Genomic DNA, 21,785 nt, shown 5'->3' with positions numbered 1-21,785 from the left:
GTGGTTAACTGCGATGCTGGACAGAGGCACTTGCATCCTTGATTTTCACAAGCGCAATCCTAAAACAGTTCCTATGACCAGGAGCTTCTTTCTCCCCATCTGCTGCTCTCAACAGTCTCTGACCATTTATACACATAAGAGGCATGTGAACTCACACAGAAGATCCCCTATTGGCAACGCCCACCAACTAGCGGAGTGCACCATCTTTCCTAAATTTACCCACTATGATGGACAGCTCACTCAAGGGACCTGTGCACACATTGGTGCGATGGCATAGTAACACACACGGACACTGGAGACAAAGCAAGCGCTCGAGTTGCAGCACAAATTCAGAAAAACATTCATCAGCCCAAAAACATTTGTGACCTTCCCACTATGATTCACAGCTCACACAAGGGACCCCTGCGCACATCTGTGCAATTGCATAGTAACGCACACATGGACACTGGAGACAAAGATGGGGCTCGAGTTGCAGCACAAACTCAGGAAAGCAATCATCAGCCCAAAAACATTTGTGAACTTCCCACTATGATGAACAAATGGTCTCTGCTTCCAGATACCTAAGAGCGTTGCTAGTTTATTCAGATAACAACCAACACACACTGGGGTCGATTGTGAAAATATGGTATTGTGTACAAAAAAGGGGAGAAATGCTCCTCTTTTAGGTGTCCCCTCACTCACCAGGGTTGCCCCACGGTGACATGCTTCATCATTGGGGCCATCCCAGTCCTCTACGGGCTGGGGCGTGCTGCGACTTGCGAAAGTTACGTAGGAGCACTTTATTAGACTATGTGTGGTGCATGTGTATTTGAGGAGTGGACTATGTGATGTGTGAAATACCTGCCCAGTAGGTTTACAATAAACTTTATTCTTGCCTCTAGGTGGTAATAAACGGGGTGGAAAGATAGGCTGCCCTAAACGTAATGTGTCCAGATGTACCTATCAACTCCTATCGTCGACATGTTTCGTGCATACCCCAAACACTATGATGGACAGCTCACACAAGGGACCCCTGCGCACATCTGTGCAATTGCATAGTAACGCACACATGGACACTGGAGACAAAGATGGCGCTCGAGTTGCGGCACAAACTCAGGAAAACAATCATCAACACAAAAAAATGTGTGAGCTTCCCACTATGATGGACAGCCCACTCAAGGGACCCCTGCGCACATTTGTGCAGTTGCATAGTAACGCACCCATGGTCAATGGAGACAAAGATGGCGCTAGAGTTGCAGCACAAATTCAGGTAACAATCAACAGCCCAAAAACATTTGTGAGCTTCCCACTATGATGGACAGCTCACTCAAGGGACCCCTTCGCACATGGCATAGTAACACACACATGGTCACTGGAGACAAAGCATGTGTTTGAAAAGCAGCACACAAAAAAAAAACATTCATCAGGCCAAAAACACTAGTGAGCTTTGCCTAGGCAGCACAGGTGTGTTTTTTAGCCACTTCAGAAACACACATCAGTATAAGTAATGAAGGACAGAGGCACTTGCATCCTTCATTACAATGAGCACTATTATTTTACTTTATAAATGACCCCCATCGGCATTTTTGTAGAAAAAACGGCCTTTCAACAACATTGCAGCAAAGAGAAGACTTCATAGATAATGTTCCCCCAACAAGGGGAGCGACCCTTCCCCAAGGGGCCGCTCCCCGAACTACGAAATTGATCATCCATGAAAAAAAAAAAAAAATCCCTAACATTCCTGCTGCACGATCGCACGATCGTGCAGCAGGAAACCTCTAAATGCCACCGAGGGAAAGGAAAAGCCTTTCCTTTCCCTCCTTAGAACCAATACTGAAATCTCCCCCGCCCCAGCCGCAAAACTAACCTGTTTACCATCCGACGCGCAGGAAGCAAATGGCTTCCCTGCGCGTCGGTAAACAAATGGAGCCTCCGGTGACGTCAGCGCGCCTCGCGCGCTGACGTCATTGATGACGCGGGCGGGGAGGGCGGGGGGAGGCAGGGGAAGGTCTTCCCCTGCCATCCCCGCAGAAACTAAAAAAATCGGGCTGACTCGGGGGGAGCGCTGGCGCTTCCCCCGAGGGTGGGGCTCATGACGAGCTGGGCTCGTCATGAGCGTGCGAGGAGGCTACGCCATGACGAGCCCAGCTCGTCATCAGCCCCGAAGGGGTTAAACGCTTAAAATCTCTTCTTCCAAGGGACTGGGATCTTGCCAATCTATGTGCAATAAGGTACCACATGCAATGGCAACTATATTATCTTATTGCATTTTTATTGCATCGTGTACTGCCACCATACTGAAATGTGCAACATGAAGTAGGGGATCAATGTTGCTATTTTGCTGTTGCAAAGGCTTGTTTTATGTCTGTTTCTCTGAGCTTCTGTTTGCAGTATAACAAGGTTCACACAACAGGTAAAATATGCAGTCGAGAAACGTAAGCATCTAACCAGTGTTTCATAAAGCTGTGCTTATTTTCAACAGGGATTCTTGACCGCCATGAGGCAGGAAACTACTCGCATGAATCTCTCCAAAGGGTGGGCTCTGGACAGTGTTGTTTTGTACAATGATGTCACCAAGATGATGAGGGAGGACGTCACTGGGCCGCCCCCTGCTGACGTCGGAGGGGTTTACGTCTATGGACTCTTCCTCGATGGTGCAGGCTGGGATCGCAGAAACATGAGGCTGATGGAATCCTCACCGAAGGTCAGTAGCACACAGATTCTGTTGGCGTTAACAGGCGAGATGTGGATGTCCCACAATATTGTGCTGATTTTAATTTGCAGTTTAGATTACAGCCATGCTAAGCACCCAGTTATAAGGAAGATCTTTCTCTTTACAAACCTTATTGGTTGAAGTTAGCCTGACTTACCCTATGACTGCATGCCACCAAGGCATAGCTTTTCCGGTTTCGGTCTTTCTTTAAACAAATCATTGCTTCCATTTATTAGGGCAACCGTTGCAATGAAATTGCAGCAATACACCAACTCCCAGAATGCATATATTGTTACATGACTAGAACTATATGCCCTAGTGTAATTCTATCTGCATTAAACTAAAAATAAATCAGCGGCTTTTGCTCTTCATCTGTGAAAAAGAGTTACCACATAAATCCATCCGATGAAACAATGTATTTGTGCATGCACCATAGAAGACAAAGATTAACTGTCTAAGACGTCGGCGGAGACTGCCTATTGAGTAGCACTTCTCAAATTAGGCATTTTAAGAATGGAGAAGTCTTAAATCTGCAGAATGGAGAAATATCTACGACACCTTTTTGTTAATATGGTTATTTATTTCTATTGTGCAAGTTAGCAACTTAATGGTGTTTGGGCTCTCGCCCCTCTCAGTCGAACGGGGTCTTGTTTATTGTGGCGATAAGAGGTAGAAAACCTGATGGGGGCACAACTGTATTGAAAAGGATAAAGAAGTAAACAAGATTGCATTTTCCTATGTACTAATTTGTACAAATACATCCATAAATACATTTTATTTTGTCGCCCACCACCAATGCCCCATGAGTCAGCGTTTACCATAGCTGTATAGTTTTGGTTCCACCTTATGCATATTTCTTCCACCACATCAAATTTCCTGTGTCCATATCTCCCTTTTGTAGGTTTTTTGCATTCCTTGTTTCTACCTTAGTCACTGTTTCCTTTTTTAAGTGTTTTTATTTCGAGTTAGGCATGATCACAATAAATATGGCAACCCTGTACCCAAGAACTCAGATATTTGATGAATCAACAGAAGACGGGCAAAGACGAGTTACTGCCTGGTGAGAACTTCAGCAGAACATTGGACTGTGGTGTAAAACCCTGCCTGTCCTCAGCCCTCTCTCAGTTGCAACAGAGTGACTGGCCTTGTGAGCGAGAGAACTACCAAAGCCTTGGATAGCCTGCCAGCACTTCAAAAACAGTCTCCCTTGGAGTAGAAGATCTATTCCCCTACAGTCCGCAGGCACCGTCAAGCAGAGTCCGGTCCACCGCCTTGCAGCTCCCTGGCCCAGCCAACACTGCTGATGACCAGGAGCAGCTACTTGTGCCCTGGAAGGTCAGATCTGTCTTCCCACCGAGTGTGAAGACACCAGAACCAACCGGAGACATGCAGCATCAAACACCAACAATGAGAGTCATGTCCACATTCTCACTGCACCAGGACCAAGTAACTGTTGAGGCATGTCAGCATCACTGAGACCCACTTTGAGAATGGCCCAGCTGCTTTGAATTTACCCCTGCCAGCTGTTTGTCCATAACAGTAAGGTGTATCTTTGTGCACCCAGCCCAGCCGACCTAACCACTCTGCACCTGAGCCCACAGGGCTGGGTCCCAATGAACCGGCTGTGCCCATGTGCTCCAAAACCCCTTGCGACCTGAGCCCCCATTTGGGAGCCCTGGGACAAGCCTCTTATCAGGTGGGCCCCCTTCTCTGTAGCATGCCAACTGCCAGCCATACCAGCACCCTGCTCCTGGCAGAACCTGGGTGGTTCTTGAAGAACTATTGGTAGTACTTTGAACCTTGGCCCACTTCTATTCCAATCCCTGAAAATGAATCCCTGAAACCAACTGTACCTACTTTTATGCATCTTTGACTTTTCCTTCCATAAGATTGCATTGTGCATAAATGCGCACAGGTTTGAACGTTTTACTTACATGTGACTATTTCTATTGAAAATTGTACCTACCTTTGAACGAAATTCTTGGCTTAAAAACATATACAAAAAGAAGTGTTATTTTCAAATTTGGTCTCGGATGTATTCTTTGAGTGTGAGCTCAGGTATTGCCTCTATGAGTACAACAAATGCTTAGCATTACCCTCTGATAAGCCTAACTGCTTGCCCACACTACCACAAAAGAGAGCGTTAGTATTACCTACTACAGCTCTGTAATCCAATTGGGGACCCACCGGAGTCTCTGCACAGTGTACTTCTTGTTGGTCAGCTTACTACAATTCCTATAGAAAGATTGTGCCCACTTAATGAATTTGCCCCCGAAGCCAAAGACCCGCTGGCCGCTTTTCGGAAAGCAGAGCTTTATTAGCAGCCTCTACTGCACCTGCAAAAATGTCTTTCTTTTGTGCCGATACCTGGCTATCAACAACGGCGATCCGATGCAACCAAGTAGGTTGTAACGAGGGTACTGAGCTTTGACGAAAGTGTGACTATAAGCCAGATCCCTTTGCCGGATACTCATGAGGTTATCTCTGTAAATCATAAGAGTAAAACCTTAGAGGGAACCCCCCTCTTACCTATAGTGCACCTTAGCGAGTGCAGCACATATTCGGTCATTTACACTTTAGTTTGACCTGACTTTTCACACATATAAGGTCCTTAAGAAAGCCAGATCATATCCAAGGCCTGGCTGAAACATGTTGACCACAATGGATGTGGGAGACCATAATTAACTCCATGCACACCCTCCGCCTTGTTTTTACTACTGCCAAAGGCCCACCTATTAAACAACCCCTGTGGGTAGTGGGACCCTAGGACAGTGTTTAATTCACACTCACACACCATCACTGCACACTCAATTACCAAAATACCCGCTCCGCTGTTAACAGGCATTGTAGTACACCCGGGGTACTCTCGGTGCCACCGGGTGGGGCCCGATGATGAAGCATGCCACTAACTAGGTTGGTGGGTGAGGGCTTTCATAAGAAATGTTTTTTCTTTCCTTTAAATAAACACAGTTTCTGATGCTTTCTTTACATTGACTAGTTCCTTTTGATTATATAAACATTCTCATGGGAAAGAGAACTAGCTTCTTTGTTCCTCTGTCTCTGTTTGATACCTAATATCTCCTAAGCAAGGCAGTCCACGGGCCTGTAAATATTCCACAGGGTCAAACCGACTAATTTATTGGGGTTGGCTATAAACATCCTAATAGAAGGAGGTAAACTGCCCGGCAATAGCCTGGGGGTTGGTATGCAAAGCTCCATCATTACCTTTAATACTGCAAATAGAACACCTTTATCTTTAATTAGTGATCTGATGAGCTAGAATTCGGCCTACATTTTCACCATATTTGTACTGAAGTGCTTTATTTTTATTGTGATTACTGGTGACCACCTTTTCCCTGAGCTCCCAATCTAAAATACACTGACTTCTGATTAACTCAAGATGTAGAGCCTGCTGCCCCGATCTCTAGTTAGCATTGCTCGAACATACCAAAGTTTGAATTCCCCAATTCTCTGATGAAGCTGATTTTACACTCTCTTGCATGACCTTGTTGTTGTTAGGCATAAGCTGCAGCTTGACACCCCTTATGTGCGCATTCATAGTATTCCACACAACCTGCGGTGAGGCCGTTCCGGTATTAACCTGATAAACTCCCTGAGTAGCAAGCATATATGGATTCGATAATTTGAATTAGTGAGAAGGTGATGAGGAAATGTAAACTGGTGATGTTTCCTTCTACAAGTGGTTGTCCAAAGCTTCAAAAGTATTTGGTTATGATGATCCGAGGTAATCTTGGGACGAACTTCCATTCTGTGCCCGGGATTACCTGTCCCACAGCAAAAATCATATCAATCCTTGAATATTGTTTGTGTGGGGAAGAGAAAAACGTATATCCTGGCCTAGAGGAATATAAAGTCCTCCATACATCAATCAACTCATTTAATCGGACGAGTTCTAAAATAGGAGCCCCCGTTTTAGCCATCTGAGGGTGAGGAGAGCGATTAGTAGAATCTATCAAGTAATCCATTACAAAGTTGAAATCATCCATAGAATTAAATACCCCAACCAGTCTAACAAATCTAAACAAAGCAAATCAAACATCCCTGGTTTGTCAAAGTTTGGACCGTACACTGAAACACGCAGTACAAAATGGTCAATCACCCACCTTCCCCTTGGATAAGCTGCAGTGTTAATTGCCAGATGCCTAGCCGATATTATAGCAACCCCCATATAGAAACAGACTGTGAGGTACTTATGACAGTACTAAGCAATCGTTATATGCCAAGTGGGTCTCAGTTAGACAGAGTTATTGTGGGTTATACCACGTTATCTCTTCTTGCACTGTTTGCTATCTTTCTCTTCATCCCCCTTTCTCCTTTTTTTGTCTTTTTCTTTCTTGCACCGAGACATAGTATAATAAAAAAAAATAAGTCAAGGTCCTCAAAATTGAGTGCTGGCACACACCATCTGAAACTACCAACACAAACTAATCACTAATATTTCCTACATCGTATTGAAACTTTTGACTTAATGTAGATTTTGGAGGGAACTGAAACGTAACCAATTTCTGGAGGAAATGCTGAATACGGAGTACAATCCACTGAGTTTCCTCTATCATAGGGGTATTATTGTGGTGGAAAATCAGGTGGGTGAATCTGCTCTGTAATTAGAGCCTTCTCCAAAAATTGGAGGTTATATATTTGCCCTCTGGGTTTTAATTCAAAGAGATTGGATCCTGATCGGTTAGCAAAGGACAAATCCCATCATGTCAGTACTCCAAGCAGTTGCTTCCATGCACACCAACAACATAATTTATCTTTTAGCTGTGAATATGGCCTGTTGCACCTGCTTCTTCATGCTGTTCCGTATTCCCATTGTATGAGCAAGCTTATATGAAAAACTGTACATTTATGTTTTAACTGTATTTGAAAAACTGTAATTCTTTGACAACTCCTAACAATTATTGTTCATTTCCAAGTTTAACACTTCTGTTTTCTAGACATCCATGGTTATCCTTGACATAATGCACTAAACACGGGGATGACAATCAACAGCAAATTGCATTATGAGGTTCTCTGAATCTCTCTCACACAATATGTCCTGACGTTTTGAAATACTAAGAGTTCGACCCTACACAAGTACTGAACACATACTGTTTTTGCTGTTACACGTCTGCTCATCAAACCATTCCTTCTTTATATCCATCCACTATCTCCTTCAAAGTTAGCTAAGATTGTTATGAAGATCTACACCGACCAAATAATAAACTAGGGATGGGCAAGCATTTGTGAAACCATGGATTGAATTATTATTGAAATAATTTTTCCAATCAATTCTTTTATTTCCACTCAAAACTATTCTGATTCATTAGAGCAATTGTCCATATCTAAACCTGCCTGATTTAAGCTGTTGATTGCAAGAGGCTCATGCCAGTGCAACCCATCGTGAACCAGTAAGAAGCCATACCATTAAATATTCTCAGTTTCTTTGTGTTCATTTTTATTCTCCATAGAGTGCATCCCTACTTCAATAGAGTCAACAATCAAACATGGCTTCCAAAAAACTAATCTGAATATCTATGAGGGGAATATGGCAAGAAGTCACTCAAAGGCAAAATATTGATTGAAGTACTCATGACATACCTGTTATTGTCCAGCCAACTCAATAAGTAGTGACCTTCTGTGTGCAAACAGCACACCCGAAATATAACTACCATTCAGAAAAATAAAAGATCTAAGAACTACCTGCTCAAGCATGCTCTCAACACTCCTGACCATTGTTTAAGTGTCCCTTTTCAAGGATAAAGCATCCCATCCATGTACCAATCGAGTCATGCCCACATAACGGTCACATGCTAAGCTACAGAATATTTCTGCCCTTAATGTAACTAATGAAATGCATATTTTTGTATTAATTTCATTTCTGCACATAATATTGTACATTATGTAGATGCATATAATAGCTATAACTGTGTATACACATTAATAAATTAAATACTTAATAAAAAAGATATTTTAAAGAAAGCCGTGCCAATGTCAGAAGAACCATATTACAAAATACATAAAATGTTGCAATCCTCAATATTATAGCCATCTTCATTATGACAGTCCCAAAACAATTATCCAGCAGAAACCAGGTAAGTGGTCAGTGCTTTGTTTTAGCAACATTCATACCTTCTACAGAAGAAGTACTTTTTGTAATAAATGTATAGCAAAGTTAGATATAGATGTTACAGAGAGCTGTTTCAGGTAAAAAACTTCAACTCTTCTAAGTAATCTGGGGGCTTTCCGGCAGTTCGCCAGGTAAGGAGAACTGTATGCACATAATCAGTCAACTGGCCCCTGTGCTGATATTCTCGACAGTCAGCTCCTCTTTTTATGGTGAGGTCTTTGCAGTATGAACCATCAGAATCTACCTCAAAGCAGGAAAGCCATCAGCAAAAGTTCTGTCCTTGGCAAACTTGGCAAGTGTTGAGCACGTTGGAGCACGAGGAGATGGAGGATGTTGAGCCAGTGCGAAAGACTAGCAGCGCTAACATCAAGACCACACCTTGGGTTGTGAGTAAGCCATCAGCCCCAGTGGCCAATGCCACCATGCCAGGGACCTAAAATAAATTCTACACAGACGTAGAGCATCGCTTCTTTAGGAGTTGGGCATCTAGCAAGCAAAAGCCAAGCCAAACAGCCCTGCCAACTTCAGGCTCTGCTCAGCACCTGTACAAGGCTTCAGAGTCAAAGAAGCTTCGACACAAGTGTGTCCACCCTCATCATCCATCAAACCCCAACCGCTCCAAAGGCGCTGAGCTCCATTAGTCCCACCTGAATCACTCACCAAATGCTTTACCTTTGCCTGTGCTCAAAACTCCATTGTCACCGATACTTTCCTTGACATCGACCCTTTGTTGAAGCCAAAACCGACCTCAAAGCGTCTGTTGAAGGTCTGACCTGAGAGCATTACGGTTCGGGTCCACGAAAATCTGCCTCAGGAACTTGATGTCAGGCAGAAGGGCCCATTCATACACTCTTTTACAGGAAAGATTTCAGTAAAGGGACCTCCATCGTTCCTCTAGAGCCCTATTCTCATAAGAGGCAGCTGACTTCAAGGGAGAACATTCTTCCAAGCCTCCCGCCCTTGAGCCTGCACCAAAGAAGTTGAAAGACAGAGCCCCTAGTACTGCCATAAAGCACACATCTCACTCCACTGCCACCCCAACCTCTTCCCCCACCACCACACCGAGGCACACCACCCCCATTGCCTCCACCAGAACCACACATGGGATCCCATCTTTTTTATTCAGATACAGGCATTCCATATGGTGGTTTTGACTCTTGTGCTGAGCCCCCAACTCCAGGACCCTCTGATAAACCCTTATAAGACTAAAATGTAGACACCCACAGTTATGTTATGTTAGCTACGTTAGCGCAAAACCTAGTAAGGGCCTCACCCCTAGATGATACAGCAGCCTATCACAAGGTGATTGAAAGGGCTGCACCCCTTCATAAGGTTGACATGTACATTACCCAAGAGGAGGATGACTTCCTCGTGGTGACACTCTCAAAATTGGAGCAAAGTGTTAAAGGCAATGCTACAGTCTGACCCTGATAATGTCAAGAAGACTGCCAAGGGTCCCAAGGGTTGAGACAATGGGCCTGATTTAGATCTCAGCAGATGGGTTACTCCGTCACACCGGTGATGGATATCCCGTTCACCAAAATATAAATCCCTTTGGATATAATGAGGTTAATATTTGGCCGAATGGATATCCATCACTGCTGTGATGGAGTAACTCGTCCACCGAGATCTAAAATAAATCAGGCCCAACATTTTAACCTTCTATATTGAGCCTGTGTATATTAAGGCTCAGGTTCGTCCAACTGTTTTGTTGTCCTGTGTCCTGGGCAGTGGCGACGTTGCTTTTCTTGACTAGGACAGCAAAAAGATATATGCGGCGAGTAAACGTGTGGCAGTCAGGGAAGCAACACATTGGTGCATAGCTAACTCTGTGGCACTCTTGTGAAGGTATGATGGTTCAGTGAGAGGATATGCAGGAACCGTAAACTTCTCCCTAAGGAATATAAACAAGCATTGGCATAGCCAATAGTTCTCGCCTTTGGGACCTTATAAGTATTTAGTTATGCAGCACAATATCATTGGTGCAACATCAACTGTTGCATGGTTAAACACTTATAACGTCCCAAAGGTGAGACCTATTGGCTATGTCAATGCTTGTTTTAAAAGGTCCCGGTTTTTGGCTTTAAAATTCGGGTCCCCTTATGCCATGGTCCCCTATGCAGGAGCAGCAGGGGGTGCAAGGCAGGCTAGAGATGCTCTGGCAGAGCTGTGTGTGGATAACTGCACTCGCGGTACACACTCGCGGTACAGAGGTGTGTGGTTCCCACTACTGGAGTGGCGGGGGGTGCACGGCACGGCTGAGGTGCGTTGACACTGAAGATGTTTTGCTGAGGCTACACCGAGGAGTGGCTCCTGTGTCATCACACCCTCTTGCCTAGTCTTAGGCCTTCTTCAATAGGGAGGGCCATGCCCCACCCCAAACCCCCATTGTCTCCACGCACACCAGGATCAGATAGCTGGTGTCAATCAACCTCAAGTCCACTTCACACCCCTCGGGTGGCTGATTCACAGACAGAAAAGGATACCCCAGGGCCTTCTTACCATAATTAAATCCACCAACAAATGGTGCCACACCCAACAGACGCGGCTTTACCAGATCCTGGGCCAGCTCTTTCAACCGCCCCCGCCTTCCCCCCAAACACCGCCCGCCTTTCCGCTCTCAAGCCAGACTTCCTGATGAATTCTTGCTGGGAAAGGATTGCAGTTCAAATGTAGCAAGTAGCTATAAAAAACAAGCATTTGCAATGTAATCGGTCCAAATGCCTTGCAAATGTTTAAGTTTAAAACTGAGCGCAGCGCCGCTTCACGGACACCACGCTCGGTTTCTTTATATATTTCTTAACTTCAACACTGAGCGCCGTGTCCTTGAAGTGGGCGCTGCGCTCAGTGCTAAAGTTAAGAATTATATAAATAAACCAAGCACAGGGTCCGTGAAGCGGCGCCGCGCTCAGTTTCAAAGTTTAATGAGCGAGATTCCTGCTGGGAAAGGATTGGAGTTCAAATGTAGCAAGTAGCTATAAAAAACAGACACACACAGCATTTCCCTTGCGGGAGCGAGCAGGGGAACCATCTGTTTGCAAGTTAATTACAAACAGATGTCGCCAAAACTCACTCCCGCAAAGGAAACGCCAAACGTGCACGCGTTGTAACAGAAAGCAATACAAAGCGTGCACGTTTTTGGCCAAAAAAGCTAATCGATTCCAAGAGGTCCCCTCCTATTCAGCGCATGCGCGCTGCGTAGGCGAGACCTCAAAATGGGGGGAGGAAATAATGTCCCAGGGCAAGATTATCTGTAGTGCCAGTATTTGCAGTGTGTTAGATGCCCCATCCACAGCCTTCGGAGACCTCAATATCTTCATCATACTCGGGCACCATTCCTAAATCTGTACCTCTGGGGTCAAGCCCAAAGCATAGCGGCATCTCCTCATTTTTTGTTTGAATATGTTTATTGCATTTTTTGACATATCACAACATTACACATATGGAAAAGAAAATGATTAATCATGCCGTATTACAGAAGACGTGTCAGAGGTCGCCGCATACATTCATGTACATGAAGGAGTTCGACTGAAAGGATCAACTTAAGAGCAGCTTAGTTAAGGTAGCGTGTCTACATCATTAGCAACAGGCAGATCCAAGAGAGATTATTGATCTACATAGGTGGTGATAAAGCGAATGTTGCTTCCCAAGTTCACATCAGATATTTGTTCAGTTCGGAGCACAGGCTATGTCACGGCAGTGAATCAAATAGGTTGGGCACGTCAGCAATACAACATATATCCAAAGCTTTGTTTCTAAACTAACAAATGTAAAGAACAATCTGAAAAGGTGCGGAAACAAAAGACTGGGCCGTGTCCAACAGCGAGTATGTGTGTTGCTCTCGGGGTAGGCAGGTGGGAAAAGGCATGTACCCTGTCATAACAACAGTAAGGATCTGGCCACAAGTTCTACCAAGTGCGCAGCGGGGTGGGAGGAGGGGGAAGAGGGGGGGGAGGAAGGGGTCTAGTCAGGACAATGCAAAGAAAGGCAGTAGCGTTCAAACAATGCCACTCTGCAGGCACACCTGATGGTAGGTCGTCAAGGTGCTATCCCAGTCTATCGCTATAGGATACTTGCGAAGCCCCGCCGTCTCTTTTCTATGTAGCACTACACTTTCCACCCTTGCCCAGTTGTCAAACGAATTACGCCAGTGGATCGCCTGGGGGGGGCGCGTTATTCTTCCAGCACTTAGTAATGAGGCGCTTCGCAGTCACCAGCCCCAGGTCCCAGAACCTTTCCCGGACTTTTGTCTGTTTTGTTCTTCTGAACAAGCCCAGCAAGCAGGCTTCCCATGTAAATGGCAAGCTCCCTCCCGTCGCTTTTGCCACAGTATCCGACACTGCAGACCAGTAGGTATGCAGAGAGGGGCATGTCCAGAGTGCATCTACAAGTCCGCATCTGGGGCACGCTGATGTAGTAAGTCCGAAGTATCTTTTGATCTTGTCAGGGGACGGATAGGCGAGGTGCACGATGTAATATTGTATAATTTTAAAGTGTGCGTTGCGCAGTATGTGTAGTGTCCCGGCTAGTATCTGCGCCCATTCCCTGTCAGTCCAGTCCCAGCCTCTATCGGCTGTCCATTAGTCTCGCAGCCGCTGTGACGAGAACTGCGTGTGTGTGTATGTAGCGCCTGGGCGAGCCAGTGTACCACGTGAGAACCGTTCCCCATCACATGCAGATACTGAATCAGCAGATGCGTGGGGGGCTCTTCCAGTAACGTTCCCCATGCTTGCATCAATATACGCAGAAGTGTCGCATGTGTCAGGAATTGCCCAGCCGGTAGGCTCGTGTTGTCCGCTAAAGTCGCAAAAGGAAGTAGGGCACCATCTTCAAACAAGTCGCCCAGGCTCTCCAAATCAATTGCCACCCAGATGCTCAACGTAGGCCTCACGAGTGCCCCCCCCCCCTCCCAGGGTGTACCCAGTAGTGGCAGGTTAGGTGCGTATGACTTGGTAGCGCTTGTGAGTTTCATACTCCTCACATAGCACTTTCTCGCCACCGCAAGGTGCAGTTGATCAGGGCAGCGGGTCCTAGTTAAGGGATGAAATAACGCGTGTATTTGCGGGGCTGTCATAACCGCATCGTCCGAAGCAGTATCTCCCAAGTTATTCCCACTCAGCCAGAAAGTGACCCACTGCAACTGCGCTGCTAGATAATAAAGCTCGTGATTAGGTACTGCCAACCCTCCGCACTCCGTCGCAGCATATAGAGTCTTCAACGCGACCCTGGGGCGCCCCTTGTTCCAGATCAGGCGTCTGGTTAGCATTTCCAGTTTGCGGAAAATGCGAGCAGGGACATACACCGGTAGGTTTGCATAAAAGTACAGCAACCGGGGCAGGGCGATCATCTTTGCCAGTGTAATACGACTGGGGACGTTCAATGGGAGAGAGGTCCAAAAGGACACCTGAGCTGTAAATGACGAGATTTTTCTCGTGAGATTACCGTCCAACAGATCAGCAGGGTCACGATAAACCTGGATCCCCAGATATCTAAACACGGTTGGGTACCAAAGGAGCTGTTCACCCATTACCACAATGTCGCACTCCGGGGTGTCCGCGGCGGAAGCGTACACCCCTGGTTTCGCCCACTTAACACAAACTCCCGACACATCTCCAAAGTCTCTAAATATGTCAGTGAGTGCGCACGGAAAACGGGTCAGGTTTCTAACGTAGATCAGTAGATCGTCAGCATATAATGACACCGAGTGCATCCCGTCAGCCAGGGGGATACCCCAATCCGCGCCGGAAGCACGCAACTGCGCAGCCAAGGGTTCCATCATTAGCGCAAAAATCAGGGGGGAGAGGGGGCAACCCTGTCTGGTGCCTCTGCGCACTCGGACCGGGTCATAGCGGCATCTCCTCATACTCTCGTTTGCCTGGATGCACCTTTTTAGGCCAGAGTTTGATGAGATGCTAGAGAAAAAAAAGATACAGACAGAGATAAATCTATGCGGTGCTACAAGCTACACTTTATTGGGGCTCCTTTTACAAATAGAAGACTGAGGAGGAGCAAACATAACCTTATCCAAGCAGCTGCACTGCTATCAGAGGCAGTAGCACTCCCTTCTCCACAAAGCTGGGAGGTGGTCTACAAAGAAAGCTCCCAACAGGGATACATGCACAGGTTTCACCTCTTGTTTGGAGCAAATCACATTTGACCAGTCAGTTCTAGCAGTGGCTCTAAATGGCTGTTGCCAACAACTACACACAATTCCTCCCACCATTCCTTCCCATGGACATGCCATCAGCAAGGAGAATCTCTCCCTCCTTCAGGAAGAAGTCAGTGCCCTCCTATAGAAGGGCATCATAGAGAGAGTGCCCCTGCAGCATCTAATTTCTCCTCTGCAAAGCTTTATATGTGCTCCCTACAAGAGTACCTTGCAGTTCAATAGTCCCAAGCGGAGGGTCATTCAAAAGAGCTAGTGTTGATATAGGCCACCATGGACGTTAATTCACCAAAATGCCAGAAGTAGCGGAAATTACATCATGTGCCCTTTGACTTTCACTTTCACTCACCCACACATGCTTATACACATTCACACACTCTGTTTACATTAACACACACATTCGCTAATACACACACTCTCACAAGAACTCATTCTCACCCGTAAGCATGCACACAACATACATTTAAAGCATTTTTTTATTTACCTCAGCTGGTGGAAAAGTAATTTTTTCCAGCTATTTGTCCTCCATTTCCATAACCCTAATAGTGAATAACATTATTCACTATTAGTATAAAAAGATTGACAGGAAACAAAGAGAGTTAGGCCCTAACCTACGTTCATAAGGAGCAAGCTGTCCCTGTGTTCCTGGCACTGATTTCACTACCTCTGAAGCCAGTGGTTGCAAAGGAAGGGCCAGGGGTCGCAAGGGGCAAGTAGGGGTCACAGCAGCGATCCCAAAATGACATCCATGCTCACCACTGTCAGCAGTGGTGGAACAGCAATAACTTGTTTCAAGTTAGGCCTTTCACCGAACCCATTCTGAAGGTGACAGTTACCACAGACATACCACTCAGAGGCTTTGGTGCACATCTTGACGATATCACTAGGAAGTGAATGTGGCTCATTCAACAGATCACCACATTGACTACCAGGAGCTGCTAGCCAATCACGTAGCTTTCTAAGCCTTCCTTCAAATCATTTAGGTTAGAAATTCTCATAAAGAAAGACAACATAATGAGCATGTATTACATTAAAAAAAGACTCACCCCAGCTGTCTGTTAGCTCTGTGGACTTGCCATTGGGTATTCAGCCATAGCATTCACCACATGGCAGAACATCTTCCAGGCGTGGACAATGACTTAGCAGACCCTCTAAACAGGATGCATCTACAAATACACAAGTGGGACTTCACCCACAAGTCATACACAGATACTTCAAATGCGGGATCATCCTTCAGATATACCTGCTCACCATCCTAGAAAACCCAAAATGCCCAACTTCACCTCCCTGGACTCACACCCACAGTCAATGAGAAATAAAATATGGACACATATTTGCCTACACTTTTCCACTTCTCCCACAGCTTCCCTACATAATGAGGGAGTTGAGGAAAATATTGTTGATTCTCATTCTAGTAGCTCCAACCTGGGCCAGACAACCCTGGTGCTCCATTCTCCTAGAGATGTCAGTCATCTGTCACAAGAGGTTGACAAACAGGCGAGACTTACTCACACAAAGGCCAAAGTGTCATTCATCCGGACCCTTGGACAGCTCAACTTTGTGATATGGCACCTGAGGTCCAAGAATTCGGGTACCTCAGCCTCCCCAAGAACCTAGACCCTTGAAAAGCCTTCGAACAACATCATTTTGGCTGCACCCTTATACGTCACAAATACTTAACAAAAACTTGCACATAGTTATTTAAGTGCATTCACTGTAGAATTAGAGAATCCATATATATACTGTGTGCACTAACCATATTAAGTGATATATATTCTTTGAAAACTTGATGAATAAACAATCCCTAAAATGTGTTTACTTTAGAAGGGACAATGATTTATGTAATGTGTTCAATAATGTTTCATATATTTCAGTTAAATGTAGTTTAGTCATACTTTCACACACACACATGTTAGAAATGTTACTGTATGCCACTTGTAACGGATCTATGACATAATATCGACAGACAGAATATCGACATACAAAAATATCGACACACAAATTTCGACATCAAAAATATCGGAGTTATATCTTCATAATGGTAAGTACAAAAATATTGAAAATATAATATCGTAGTACAAAAATATCGGAATTAAAAATATAGTTTTTTAAATGTATTGATAATGTAAAAATAATTTAAAAATACATATAATTTTACAAATATTAAATAAAAACATGAAAACATATTTTAAAAATTATAACTAATACATATACATTTAAAATAAATTAAAAACTCTACATATAAATTAATATATATACTTACTCCACATATTAAAACAGTAGGAAAAGCGTTGGATAGTGTAGGGGTAAAAATTACTATTCCCACTCCAGAGGGTGCAACAGTAGGGAAAGTGTTGGATAGCGTAGGGGTTTAAATTACTATTCCCACTCCAGAGGGTGCAGCAGTAGGGAAAGCGTTGGATAGCGTAGGGGTAAAAATTACTATTCCCACTCCAGAGGGTGCAACAGTAGGGAAAGCGTTGGATAGCGTAGGAGTAAAAATTACTATTCCCACTCCAGAGGGTGCAACAGTAGGGAAAGTGTTGGATAGCGTAGGGGTTTAAATTACTATTCCCACTCCAGAGGGTGCAGCAGTAGGGAAAGCGTTGGATAGCGTAGGGGTAAAAATTACTATTCCCACTCCAGAGGGTGAAACAGTAGGGAAAGCGTTGGATAGCGTAGGAGTAAACATTACTATTCCCACTCCAGAGGGTGCAACAGTAGGGAAAGCGTTGGATAGCGTAGGGGTTTAAATTACTATTCCCACTCCAGAGGGTGCAACAGTAGTGAAAGCGTTGGATAGCGTAGGGGTAAAAATTACTATTCCCACTCAAGAGGGTGCAACAGTAGGGAAAGCGTTGGATAGCGTAGCGGTAAAAATAACTATTCCCACTCCAGAGGGTGCAACAGTAGGGAAAGCGTTGGATAGCATGGGGTAAAAAATTACTATTCCCACTCCAGAGGGTGCAACAGTAGGGAAAGCGTTGGATAGCGTAGGAGTAATAATTACTATTCCCACTCCTGAGGGTGCAACAGTAGGGAAAGCGTTGGATAGCGTAGGGGTAAAAATTACTATTCCCACTCCAGAGGGTGCAAAAGTAGGGAAAGCGTTGGATAGCGTAGGGGTACAAATTACTATTCCCACTCCAGAGAGTGCAACAGTAGGGAAAGCGTTGGATTGCGTAGGGGTTTAAATTACTATTCCCACTCCAGAGGGTTACAACAGTAGGGAAAGCATTGGATAGCGTAGGGGTTTAAATTACTATTCCCACTCCAGAGGGTGCAACAGTAGGGAAAGCATTGGATAGCATGGGGGCAAAAAATTACTTCCCACAGTACTCCCCCTTTAACACACAACACACTACACATACAAAAAAACACAATTAATATAAATTCCAATTAATAACAATTAGTATTATTAAATTGATGTAATTATAAATGAACTAATTAACACATATTAATTACCAATTAATTAACAATAAATACCAATAAATAAATACAATTTCTTTAATTAATTACATTTAATTATATCACACCCTATTCCCCTATAAACACACAACCCACTACACATAAATAAATCACATCATTTAATCACTTAATAATTATTAATTACCAATTAATTATTAATTAACAATAACACAAAATTAAATATATTAGCACATTACCTCTAATAATGTAATTAACTAGTTAATATTAATTAATTACCAATTAATTAATTAACAATAAAAAAAAATGTAATATATTAGCACATTAACTCTAATTAATTTAATTTACTAATTAATATTATTTAATTACCAATTAATTAATTAACAATAACAACAATTTTAATATATTAGCACATTAACTCTAATTAATTTAATTAACTAATTAATATTATTTAATTACTAATTAATTATTAATTAACAATAACACAACATTAAATATATTAGCACATTAACTCTAATTAATGTAATTAACTAATCAATATTAAATAATCAGCAATTAATTAATAATTAAAAATATTTACGAAAATATATTAATTAATTAATTATTAATAAATTACTTTTCCCCTATAAACCCCGACATCGCCATCGCCATCCCGGATGGATACAAGATCACCAGGAGAGACCGCGTCAACCAGACCGGAGGAGGCATCGCCATCGTCCACAAGAACACCATCCGCATCACGACCAACGCCAACGACACCTTCACCGCCGCCGAACACCTCCACTTCTAGATTCACACCGACCCAAAGACGACCCTCAGAGGCACCCTCATCTACAGACCCCCAGGACCATGCACACAATTCAGCGAAGACATCACGGACTTCATCAGCCTACACGCCCTCCCCTCCGCCGACTACATCCTCCTAGGGGACCTCAACTTCCACCTGGAGAAAAACAAGGACCGCAACACCGTCACCCTGCTGGACAACCTCGCCAACCTCGGACTCAAGCAACTGGTCAACACCCCTACCCACTACGCCGGCCACACGCTTGACCCCGTCTTCTCATCCAGCAAGCACATCGCCTTCAGCCACTCCATCGGACTTCACTGGACCGACCACAGCTGCGTCCACTTCAGCTTCAGAAAAACCACAACCCACCACCACCCGCAACAGGTTCTTCGCAGAAGCTGGAGCAAGATCACCACCGACCAGCTCACCACCTCCCTCAGCCAGAACCCACCTGCCAGCACTCCGGACCCCAACGAAGCAGCCCGCAACTTCACGCAGTGGCTGACAGCATGCGCCGACGACCTCGCACCACTGAAGAACCCTCCCAGCAAACCCAGAAGCAAGAAGGCCCCCTGGTTCACCGACGAACTCAAGGACTCCAAGAAGACCTGCCGCACCCTCGAGAAAGCCTGGCTCCTCGACCGGACCACTGACAACATGACCGCCCTCAAACACGCGACCCGCAAGCACCACCAGCTCATCCGCACCACCAAGAAGAAATCACTGAAGGATCGACTGGACAACAACGCCCACGACAGCAAGGAACTCTTCAGCATCGTCAAGGAGTTCTCCAACCCCAGCACCGGCAACAACGACATCACCCCTTCACAAGATCTCTGCGACTCCCTCGCCTCGTTCTTCCACCGCAAGATTGCCGACATCCACAACAGCTTCGGCACACCATCCTCGCACCCAACCGTCGAACCAACGCACCCCACCACGACCCTCCGCACCTGGACCACAGTGACCACCGAAGACACAACCCGCACGATGAACACCATCCACTCCGGATCTCCGACTGCCCCCTGCCCCCACCACGTCTTCAACAAGGCCGACTCTACCATCGCACCCCAACTCCGAGACGTCATCAACACCTCCTTCGACACCGCCACCTTCCCAGAAAGCTGGAAGCATGCCGAGCTCAGCGCCCTACTGAAGAAACCAACAGCGGACCCCACCGACCTCAAAAACTTCCGCCCCATCTCGCTCCTCCCTTTTCCTGCCAAAGTCATCGAGAAGATCGCCAACGGACAGCTTGCCACCTTCCTCAAGACGAATGGATCCCTCGACCCCTCGCAGTCAGGGTTCAGAGCCAACCACAGCACTGAGACCGCCCTCATCGCAGCCACCGACGACATCCGAGCCCTTCTCGACAACGGGGAAACAGCGGCACTCATCCTCCTGGACCTCTCCGCCGCGTTCGACACTGTCTGCCACCGCACCTTAGTCCAACGCCTCAGAAACACCGGCATCCAAGAGAAGGCATTGAAGTGGATCATCTCGTTCCTCGCTGGAAGAACACAGAGAGTCCACCTCCCCCCATTTCGTTCCGAGGCCACCGAAGTCATCTGCGGCGTCCCGCAAGGATCATCACTCAGCCCCACCCTCTTCAACGTCTACATGAGACCTCTCGCAGCCATCGCACGCCAACACAACCTCAACATCATCTCCTATGCCGACGACACCCAGCTGATCCTCTCCCTCACCAGAGACCCCGACACCGCCAGAACCAGCCTCCACGAAGGGATGAAAGACATCGCCGAGTGGATGAAGACCAGCCGCTTGAAACTGAACTCAGACAAGACGGAAGCCCTCATCCTTGGACCATCACCCTCTGCCTGGGACGACTCCTGGTGGCCCCCAGCCCTGGGCACCGCCCCCAAGCCGACAGACCATGCACGCAACCTGGGCTTCATCCTGGACTCCTCCCTCTCGATGACCAGACAAGTCAACGCCGTCTCCTCTTCATGCTTTCACACCCTCCGCATGCTCCGCAAGATCTTCCGATGGATTCCGATCGAAACCAGGAAGACGGTCACCCAGGCCCTCGTCACCAGCCAACTGGACTACGAAAACACCCTCTACGCTGGAACCACAGCCAAGCTACAGAAAAGACTACAACGCATCCAGAAAGCCTCCGCCCGACTCATCCTGGACATCCCTCGACGCAGCCACATCTCCGGCCACCTGAGGAACCTGCACTGACTCCCCGTCAACAAGAGGATCACGTTCAGGCTCCTCACCCACGCACACAAGTCTCTCCACAACCTGGGCCCCAAGTACCTCAACGACCGCCTGACCTTCCACACGCCCACCCGCAAGCTACGGTCCGCTAGCCTCGCCCTCGCCGCCGTACCACGCATCCGAAGAGCCACTGCCGGAGGCAGATCCATCTCCTACCTGGCGGCCAAGACAATGGAACTCCCTCCCCATCCACCTCCGCTGACCCAGGACCACCTCGCCTTCAGGAGACAACTCAAGACCTGGCTGTTCGAGCAGTAGCGACGCCCTTCCCCCAAGCGCCTTGAGACCCTTCCGAGTGAGTAGCGCGCTATACAAGTGTTATGATTGATTGATTGAT

At 45.8% G+C, this 21,785-nt stretch overlaps 1 protein-coding gene across 1 annotated transcript in view; it reads left to right on the top strand.

Moving 5' to 3' along the window:
* LOC144828114 (dynein axonemal heavy chain 5-like) overlaps window positions 1-21,785 on the top strand; it is a 1,079,012-nt gene that overhangs the window by 1,040,930 nt on the left and 16,297 nt on the right. The window contains exon 75 of the mRNA XM_078686235.1: window positions 2,462-2,683. Coding sequence (XP_078542361.1) covers window positions 2,462-2,683 — 222 coding nt within the window. The remainder of the gene's footprint in view (window positions 1-2,461; window positions 2,684-21,785) is intronic.

Source organism: Lissotriton helveticus, chromosome 4_1 (assembly GCF_964261635.1).
Source record: "Lissotriton helveticus chromosome 4_1, aLisHel1.1, whole genome shotgun sequence".
Taxonomy (NCBI): Eukaryota; Metazoa; Chordata; class Amphibia; order Caudata; family Salamandridae; genus Lissotriton; species Lissotriton helveticus.
This window is presented reverse-complemented; position numbering and strand designations above follow the sequence as displayed.